A 9,292-nucleotide genomic window follows, 5' to 3' on the forward strand; every position below is an offset into this window, starting at 1 on the left:
GAATGTGGATGCTGTAAATTTATATGGCTGTATTTTGGCCATTAAGGCGGAAAAGTAATACAAACTCTCTTGATTTGCTAAAATAAACGAGTTAAAACAAAGAACTATTTTTAATACAAAGGGCCAAGTAAAAATAAAATGGAGGTAGCAATATTTAACTTCAAATGGTATTCTAAGAGTTAATCATCTCATTTATTTCTTTTTCTAGGGAAGCTGAAACATTCACTTGAAAACTACAAATAAGTGCCTAACAGCTGACATTTTTTGAACACAAGGTTAAACTCCATATGTTTGGATCTTGGTAAGCTTTATATTATGTGTTTCTCATTTTTTTTCTATAGAATATTTTAGTTTCCTTGGATATCAAGAGATTTAATGTATTGGAATTGAAATAAAGTACATATATAGTTTTGGCTTTTGAGCTTGATTGTTGGTGTATTAGGCAACTGATATATAATTGTATGTCACATCATTGAATTGCTACTCCTTTCATTGTAATTTATGTGGCACCTTTTGCTTTTTGAGATAAAACACACTGTCACTTTTATATTACAATTTTTGAATTCCTATTCTTGTTTATTATCTGCAGGTTCTTGTTGGGGATAATTGTGCAATATATATGTATATATGATGCTTCCTAATGATAAAAATCTTTGTAATGCTTCTTTACCTCCTGATGTACTTAGCAACCTTCCTGAGAATGTACTTGATGACATTCTTATTCGTATGCCCTTACGAGATGCTGTGAGGTCAAGTATCTTGTCGAAGAAATGGAGATATTATTGGTGCAGACTTCCTGAGTTAACGCTTGATCAAACACTTTGGGATACAACAGATCAATCAATATGCTTTGTAACTAGGTTAACAGACATAATTTACCACCTTTTGGCACTTCACGTCGGACCAATTACAAAGTTTATCCTCTCTGATATTGCTAATCTTGGAAATTACTCTAAAATTGATAACCTTGTATTGTTCCTCTCTAAAAATGGTATTCAACATCTTGTTCTTCAGTTCCCGAAGCATAAACCATACAAATTGCCTTCTTCATTTTTCACATGTTCACGAATGAGTCATCTGAGTCTCCATCATTGTTCAATTCAGCCTTTATCTACCTTCACAGGATTTAGTGAGTTAGTTAAACTTGAACTGTGTGAAGTCACAATTTCCTCTGAAATGCTTGGAAGTTTAATCTCTCATAGCCAGTTGCTCGAGAAGTTGGTACTGCAAATCTCAAGTATTTTAGACCACATTCAAATTGATGCTCCAAAGTTGAAATCCTTTGATTTCACAGGCAACATAGAGTTAATATCGTTAAAGAAAGTACCCTTTCTTTTGGAACTTTCACTTTTTAATACAGTAGCACCATCTCCGGAGATAGGACAACATGATTTTACCAAGTATTTTGAATCTTTTCCTAATCTTGAGCATCTCCACTTGGATTATCTTAGTCTCCAGGTAAACATTGCATCATGTCCCATTGTGTGGGGGTTGACACAAACCGTTTGAGTGTTCTTGATTTTTTTATGTTTCCTTCTTAGTTATTGGCTGCAGGATCATATGACATAGCAGCAAAGCTTTCCTCTCCTCTCAATGGTCTTAAATGTCTTTGCTTATCCGACATTTGTTTGGATGAATTAGCTGAGCTTTCGCCTGCTCTTTGCTTGATAAGAAGCTCCCCATATTTGCAGGATATTCAAATAAAGGTGCTAATGAAGTTTAATTTCATTTTTTGTTTAAGGTTCTTCGTCTGTCATGACTCTCTTATGTTCAATCTCATTATATCTTCAATTTAAGTTATGTAGTAATGATTTTTCTCTATCTTTTCTAGATTGATAATGTGGAGTTGCTACCTGTGCCCGATGATGTTGTTAATGAAATTCCTTCAAGTTTCTCAGATGTGACATTGCGTCACCTCAGGTCTGTTAAGTTTGAAGGTATTACAGGCAAAAGGCCTGAAATGGAGCTTGTCAAGCTTCTGTTAGCTAAGTCTCCGATGCTTGTGAGAATGCAAATCCAGCCAGACATAGAAAATGGATCTGTTGAAACAAGACTGAAGGTACTTACAGAGATAACAAAGTTTCCGAGGGCATCACCTAAAGCACAAGTTGACTATAACAGTGGTGTTTGATCTCTAGTTTTTTATCAGACCCTCATATTGGTGCAAGTTTTTGTATGCTAATATGAAGTGATGCAGTAGCATATGGATTTGTTTTGCGAACATAGGTTAGATTCTTTTAACGTCTCATCCTGAATGATCAGTGAATTGGTATTTTGATTATATTTAGTTACGTGTCAACGTTCACATAGTCATTTACTCAATTCCCATATACTTGTTTATCAGTGAAAGAAAAACATTTTTCAAAGGACTAATGTAACTCTTATGTCATGGTAAGTAAGCTGTGTGATTTTAATCTGTTATCAATGAGATTCATGCTCTTGAGTCTCATCAAGTTTAAGGCCTTCTCAGATGTGCCATTGAATCTCCTCAAAGTGCGGTAAGGTTATAGATACAACAGGCACAATAGCCTGGAGGCAGTCTAGCTCAGGAAAGAATCTCATGAAACAAGACTCGACTTTCCGTGGGCATTACCTGAGGCATCTGACTCTCAAAAATTGTTCAGTACTTCCTTCACCAGTGCCCTTTGAAGGATTTGACAGGTTAATTAGCTTGAAATTATGTGATGTAACAATTTTTTTATCAGTAGTGTGTATTTTATTAAACTATAATATAGGATCCAAGTAAAATAAAACTGAGTAGGTAGTCTAAGAGTTGTTCAATTAATTATTGCCATAATCATGTCATTTATTTATTTTCTAAGGGAAATATAAGGTTCTGAAGTAATTATTGAAACTTAAAGAGTGATGAACCCAAAGAGTCAAAAAGGCAAACTACAAATAAGTGTCTAACACCTGACATTTTTTAAACACAACAGAGAAAGGTTAAGTAATCTTTGGTAAGTTTTATAATGTGAGTTTCTCCCTCCGTCCTAATTTATGTGACAATTTCATTTTGCACTTTCTGTTGTAAGTTTGACTCTATATGAATAATAATTTTGGAGATACCTCACTTTTCTATCCTTGTTTATCGTCGACAGGTTCTTATTTGAGAGAATATTGTCATATTTATGATGCTTCCTAAGGATAAAAAACTTTGTATAGCTAATTTACCTCCTGATGTACTTAGCAACCTTCCTGAAAATGTACTTGATGAAATTCTTATTCGTGTGCCTTTACGAGATGCTGTGAGGACAAGTATCTTATCAAAGAAATGGAGATATAATTGGTGCAGACTTCCTGAGTTTGTGCTTGATCAAACACTTTGGGATACAACAAATGAGTCAATACCCTTTGTAACTAGGTTTACAGATATAATCTACCACCTTTTGCTTTTGTTCAACCCCAATTCAAGTTATGTAGTAATGATTTTTCTCAATCTTTTGTAGATTGATTATGTGGCATCGAATGAATTGTTTTCTCCTATGCCCAATGATGTTGTTTATCTGATGTGACATTGGATCACCTCAACTCTGTTAAACATGAAGGTATTACAGGCACAAAGACTGAAATCGAATTTATCAAGCTTCTATTATCCAAGTCTCCAGTGCTAGTGAGAATGTTAATCCAGCAGGAGATTGCAAATGTATCTGCTGAAACAAGACTAAAGGTAGTTACAGAGATAACAAAGTTTCCGAGGGCATCACCTAAAGCACAAGTTTACTATAACAGTGGTGTGTGATCTCTAGTCCCTTATCAGACCCTCGTATTGGTGCAAGTTTTTGTAAGCATAGTTGATGGATGTGTTTTCGCAAACAGAAGTTTATCTTGAATGAATGGAGTTTGATTTGGTATCTCAAGTTTCTTTTATGGAATTTTTCATGTTTTTTTGTTCCAGTTAACTGAGTATTTTGATTATATTTGGTTAGATGTCACAGTTCAGATAGTTATTTCTATATACTAAACTCTGTAAGTCTTGATAAGCCTGTGTGATAGTTGATCTGTTATCGATGAGATTCATGCTCTTGAATCTCATGAAGTTTAAGGCTTCTCAGATGAGCCATAAACCTCTTCAGAGCAGTTAACAGGCATAAAGGGTGTGTTTGGTATGATGAAAAATATTTTCCATAGGAAAATATGTAATCTTGGAAAACAAGTAGATTTTTGACTTATTTTCTCATATTTGATTGGTGATTAAAAAATATTTTCTGGAAATGATTTTTAGTGTTTGATTTATGAATGAAAAATGTTTTTGAGAAACATCTTTTATTTTTACTAGAGTAGAAAATAATTTATAAATTGAAAATATTTTTAAAAACAATTTTTATTTGGGGTGGTGGTGAGGTGGGGGATGTGGCAGGGGATAGGATAGGAGTGAAATAATAAAAATTTGAACTTTATAGTATTTTTAAAAAACAAAATTAATTTTTTGAGAGGTTTGGGGTGGGTGAGGGGCTGACTGGGGGAGGGGGGAGGAGTTTAAAAATAAAAATTTGAAGTTGAAAATATTTTTAAAAAACAAAATTAGGGGTTGGGGAGGGGGGACTGGCCGATCGTGGGTGGGTGAGGGTCAGGGATTGGATAATTTTTTTTTAAAAAAAAAATTGGATTTTTTTTAAATTATTGTTTTTCTCCAAAAAAATATAATTTAAAATTGAAAGAGAGTTTTGAAAAATATTTTCCTTAATTTTGAAGGGAAGTCATTTTTCTTAATTTTGAGGAAAATGACTTGATTTGGAAAACATTTTACAAAACTTTTGTCCCAACCAAACATGAGAAAATTGGAAAACATTTACGAAACACGCTCAAAGACTGTTGGTAGTATGTAGCAAGTACCAGGAGGAATCAACAAAGTGCGTGAAAGTTGGCTCAGAAACCGACTTCTTGTTGATCCCCATCTGCTTTCTCTAAGGTCATTATGAAAATTATGTAAATAGCAAAAACATGTAATATACACAAAAGACTTGAATATCAACCAGAGTATTTAAAGGGATTGTAACTGGACACCCCAATGTCAAACAGAACGTGGTCTTGCAAAAAAGATAAGTTAAGTTGAGCAGGATTGTTCTCTGGAAGTAATCTATGGAAGTTTATAAACAACTTCTGCTCTGGGTGATGCTCGTCGAAATTGTGTTATCTCTGCGAGTACCTCAATTCTTGATTTAGGAGTATCATCTCCTACACCAGGCTTGATTAGCATTCTAGTGAGCATCGGAGACTTGGCTAAGAGAAACTTGATAAGTTGCATTTCAGGATCTGTGCCTGTAATACCGGCAAAGTGAACAACTCTGAGGTGATTCAATGTCACATCCGATAAGCTATTCACTTTCTCTAGAATCTCATTGGTAACATCACCCCCCGCAGGTTCAACCCAATCATCATACACCTACGAAAAAACAAAAGCCCGTTCAATCAACTAAATTGGAGGATTAACATATTATGAGGTAAGAAAACAATTACATAAGAGAAAGAAGAAAGTAGAACCTCAATTTCGATTTCTTGTAAAAACGGGAAGCTTTTTATCAAGTAAAGAGCACACGAAGCCACATCTAGTTCATCTAGAGAAAACTCGGACAGGTGAAGACGTTTAAGAGAATTAAGAGCAAAAGGGAGCATTTTTGGTACTTCACCTGCAAAGAACTGAAACAGACAACACCAAAGTTAGGATGATTCAAAGCAAAAAACATGCATGAAAATGCACTACAATGAAGTCACGAAGGGAACATTTACCCGGACACTAAAATAATCCAAGTGGAGATGCTTGAGAGCAGGAAAAGACTCGAGAAACTTGGGGATACCACATTTTCCTGCCTTCCCAGAATATCCAGTATCTACAAGTGAAAGCTTCTCAAGAAGAGGGACACCTTCTAAAGAAAGAAAGATTAGCTTGCCAGTGAAGTCAAAGGATTTCAACTTGGGAGCTCTAATTTGAATGTGATTTGTGATAGTTGAATGCAGCACCAAATGCTCGAGCAACGGGCAACAAGAGATCAAACTTCCAATAAACTTGGAAGGAATTGTGACATCACAAAGTTCCAGGCTAACTAACTTTTCAAATCCTTTAAAAGCAGGTGGAAACATAATCAAACAATTTTGGAGACTCAGATGGCTTATTTGCGAACATGTGAAAAATGAAGAAGGCAATTTGTATAGGTTACCCCTTGGAAATTGAAGAACAAGGTGTTGAATGCCATTTCTAGAGAGGAAATACATCAAGTTGTCAATCTTTGAGCAGTTCCCCAGAGTGGCAACAGAGAGGGTAAACTTAGAAATTGGTCCGACGTGGAGGGTCAATAGGTGGTAGATAATGTTTGTAAATCTAGTTGTAGGGGATATTGCGTTATTCGTCATATCCCAAAGTGCCTGGTCAATCGTCCACACTGGTAATCTACACCAATTATACCTCCACATCTTCGATAAGATGCTTGTCCTCACAGCATCTCGTAAAGGCAAACGCATAACAATAGCATCTATTATATTATCAGGAAGATTGCTAAGTATATCAGGAGCTAGAGCTCGAGAACCACGCTTCTTTTCCTTAGGAGGCATGATACAACAATAATTTCCAGTAAGACCTGCATGAAGTACACAACAATACAAAGGTAAAGAATGGCAAAACTATCTGGATAGAGTGAATCAACATCACATTACACTTATTCACATTATTAATCATCACGGCATAACAGTAAGATAAAAAGTATGGCTGCATTCTATCTGAAACCACTCATCGTTCTCCTAATATCATTCTTGAATATACAGCAAGAATCCCCTTTTAATTAACACTTCAAGAATCGAGAATTACTAAGATATATTAATCTAAAGGGAAACTAAAAGACAAAAAAAAAAAAGAATCACATTGTCTTTACTGGTAATAAGCTAGATACTCCAAAATACACTACAAGAGAAGGAAAAAATTACTATCAAATACTTGGCAAGTTTCACTAAAAAAATCAGCTCAGTAGCTGTTTCACAGCCTTAGCTAGATTTGACACCAAACTAGTAACTTTAACTCAAAATTTGAAAAGTTTTCTCATAATTTGTGTCACTATAGCTTGCTTGGCAAGTAAATCCTATCACGCCTTACATCTACATTAATTTGTTCACCTCAACATGATTTTTATATATTGGAGGGACAATATTTCTATGATCCTTATACTCACTAACACTCTAACTGATGGTACAACTCCGACTATAGATCTAGCTTCCTCTGACAAAAGAGACTTTTCCTACCCAAAAACCTACTAACAAAGTCAAATCCAAGATTTATACTTACACGGTCATTGGATATTCAAAGTTATGGGTTCATATCTACTATTTGTTGGAACTCCACATTGAAAGTATTGAGTTCATGAACCCACTAATATTACTCTGATTACCACTCTCCACTGGACACACACAAATCATTAGTCCCAGAAAATCTTTAAGAATTAAAACCATGTTTATAGCATGTACAACAACAATGACCCTTTTCTCGTAATGAGAATGCATATAATCCTATTATCGTCTTCTCTGTGGAAAACATTTTATCAAAGAAAAGCCATCTTCTAAGTTCTTTTTATTGCTTGGTTGGTTATAGGCATGGTAGTGATCAATGAAAATCACAAGTAGCAAATTGCTTGACTGGGTGTACATGTTTGGTTCAAGTAATAGTTGGGTGAAAACAGACTTAAAACCATAAACAGAGCAATTTTATTCTATTTAGCTTACATAGGAAAACATTTTAACCAATCCATATCAAGGACAAACTTCAAACAAATAAAAAATGCTTACATCCTATGTTCCTCGTACCCTCCAAAAATGCTAGTGTTGAATCCTCCCAAAAAAACAGAGACTTTTGGAGGACTCGAGCAATGTAGGATTCCCAGCAACATAGCTTACATCAACCAAATTAAGCATAAAAATTGCTTACGTCCTATGTTGCTTGTGCCCTCCAAAAATGTTAAGTGTCGAATCCTCCCATAAAAACAAAGACTTTTGGAGGATCAGAGCAACGTAGGATTCTCAGCAACATCGTTTACACCAGCCAAAATTAAGCATAAGAAATGCTTACATCCTATGTTGCATGTACCCTCCAAAAATATTAAGTGATGAATCCTCCCAAAAAAAACAAAAACTTTTGGAGGAACAAAGTAGGATTCCCAGCAACATAGCTTACATCCTATGTTGCTCATACCCTCCAAAAAAGCCAGTGTCAAATACTCCCCAAAAACAAAACTTTTGGAGGATCCGAGCAACGTAACACAGGATTCCCAGCAACATAGCTTACACCAACCAAATTAAGCAGCTTTTTCTACAAAAACAACAACATACCCCTCCTTATCCCACAAGTAAGCTCTAGAGAGGATAGCATGTACACAACATCTTACTCCGAATTTTGTTTATGGGGTTTGAGAGTTTGTTTTCGATAGCTCTTCGACTGAAAAGGAATGTTATGCATAAAACCAACATCTACAACAACAACAAAAAAAAAAAAGGAAAATAGGGCTTTTTCTACATTCCCAAATCCCAAAAAACCCAAATCTTCAACAAAAAAAAGTACAAAAAACAAAGATAGAGCTTCTATTTCACAAATTAACAACACCCAACTGAGAAAAAATTGATTTTTAAACAGAACTAGAAAGCAAATTTTAAGCTTATCCAGAACAAAAATTGTTATTGATACTGTAAACATAAAAAAAAACAAAATCAAATACCCTTTAAACCACACGTTATCCTTCAGCTGCTGAACAAAATTTGTATAAATTTGAGGTCTTCAAATTCATCGACCCTAGAGTGAAAGAGGGAACTGAAGAAGGAGAAAAGATTTTCTTCTAAATTAAATTTTACACAAATGTAATATGGAGTGGGGTGAGTGGGTGAGGGCAATTAACTATGGGAGTTCCTTATATGTCTTGTCATGTTCGTATCAATTTATATGACATGATTTAATTTGATATGTAAAATTTTAAAAAATGAATGTAATGAATTTCTTAGCTATTGATGTGATTATAAATTATTTTATTAAAATTTAGAGTTCAAATAATTATTTTTTTATTTTCTATTAATTATTTATTTTTCTCGTTATAAAAAATCATAAACAAAAATATTATATTTCCTTAATTTGCACTTTAAGAATTTTTTTCTCAAAGTTTACGAAATTGTTAACATTTACAAAAATAAAAAAAGGATGAATTATTGGAATAATTATCTATAATAAAGTGGATATTTAATATAGGATAGTGAAAAAACTTTCTTTTGGGGACAATCTAAAAAAAGTAAATATCACATAAATTGAGGAGGGGGGGGGGGGGGGGGG

The 9,292-nt window shown here is 34.4% G+C and overlaps 2 protein-coding genes across 3 annotated transcripts; one reads left to right on the forward strand and one right to left on the reverse strand.

The window, feature by feature from the left end:
- Positions 1–627: 627 nt before the first annotated feature.
- LOC107019219 (F-box/FBD/LRR-repeat protein At1g13570-like) lies at positions 628–2,131 on the forward strand. Its single transcript, XM_015219776.1, has 3 exons — positions 628–1,458; positions 1,542–1,706; positions 1,832–2,131. Exons 1-3 carry the CDS (start codon positions 628–630, stop codon positions 2,129–2,131), a joined length of 1,296 nt encoding a protein of 431 aa, XP_015075262.1.
- Positions 2,132–4,913: 2,782 nt separating this feature from the next.
- On the reverse strand, positions 4,914–8,871 carry LOC107018697 (F-box/FBD/LRR-repeat protein At1g13570-like). Of its 2 annotated transcripts, none has more exons than XM_015219243.2 (4): positions 8,691–8,871; positions 5,728–6,572; positions 5,482–5,637; positions 4,914–5,383 (listed from the first exon to the last, which is right to left on the reverse strand). In XM_015219243.2, the coding sequence occupies exons 2-4, from the start codon at positions 6,544–6,546 to the stop codon at positions 5,078–5,080; spliced, it is 1,281 nt and encodes a 426-aa protein (XP_015074729.1). In that variant the 5' UTR covers positions 6,547–6,572; positions 8,691–8,871; the 3' UTR covers positions 4,914–5,077. The 2 variants fall into 2 exon arrangements, with proteins under 2 accessions (XP_015074729.1, XP_015074730.1); XM_015219244.2 differs by lacking the exon at positions 8,691–8,871 and adding an exon at positions 7,768–8,664.
- Positions 8,872–9,292: the final 421 nt, after the last annotated feature.

This window comes from Solanum pennellii, chromosome 5, assembly GCF_001406875.1.
Source record: "Solanum pennellii chromosome 5, SPENNV200".
Taxonomy (NCBI): Eukaryota; Viridiplantae; Streptophyta; class Magnoliopsida; order Solanales; family Solanaceae; genus Solanum; species Solanum pennellii.

Excerpts from the sequence above, each read along its gene's own strand:
- LOC107019219 (XM_015219776.1), top strand. The coding sequence starts at position 628 with ATGATGCTTCCTAATGATAAAAATCTTTGTAATGCTTCTTTACCTCCT. Across the intron at positions 1,459-1,541 it reads TGGATTATCTTAGTCTCCAG|TTATTGGCTGCAGGATCATA; the intron begins GTAAACATTGCA and ends TTTCCTTCTTAG. Across the intron at positions 1,707-1,831 it reads TGCAGGATATTCAAATAAAG|ATTGATAATGTGGAGTTGCT; the intron begins GTGCTAATGAAG and ends TATCTTTTCTAG.
- LOC107018697 (XM_015219243.2), bottom strand. The coding sequence starts at position 6,546 with ATGCCTCCTAAGGAAAAGAAGCGTGGTTCTCGAGCTCTAGCTCCTGAT. Across the intron at positions 5,638-5,727 it reads TGGATTATTTTAGTGTCCGG|TTCTTTGCAGGTGAAGTACC; the intron begins GTAAATGTTCCC and ends TGTCTGTTTCAG. Across the intron at positions 5,384-5,481 it reads TACAAGAAATCGAAATTGAG|GTGTATGATGATTGGGTTGA; the intron begins GTTCTACTTTCT and ends GTTTTTTCGTAG.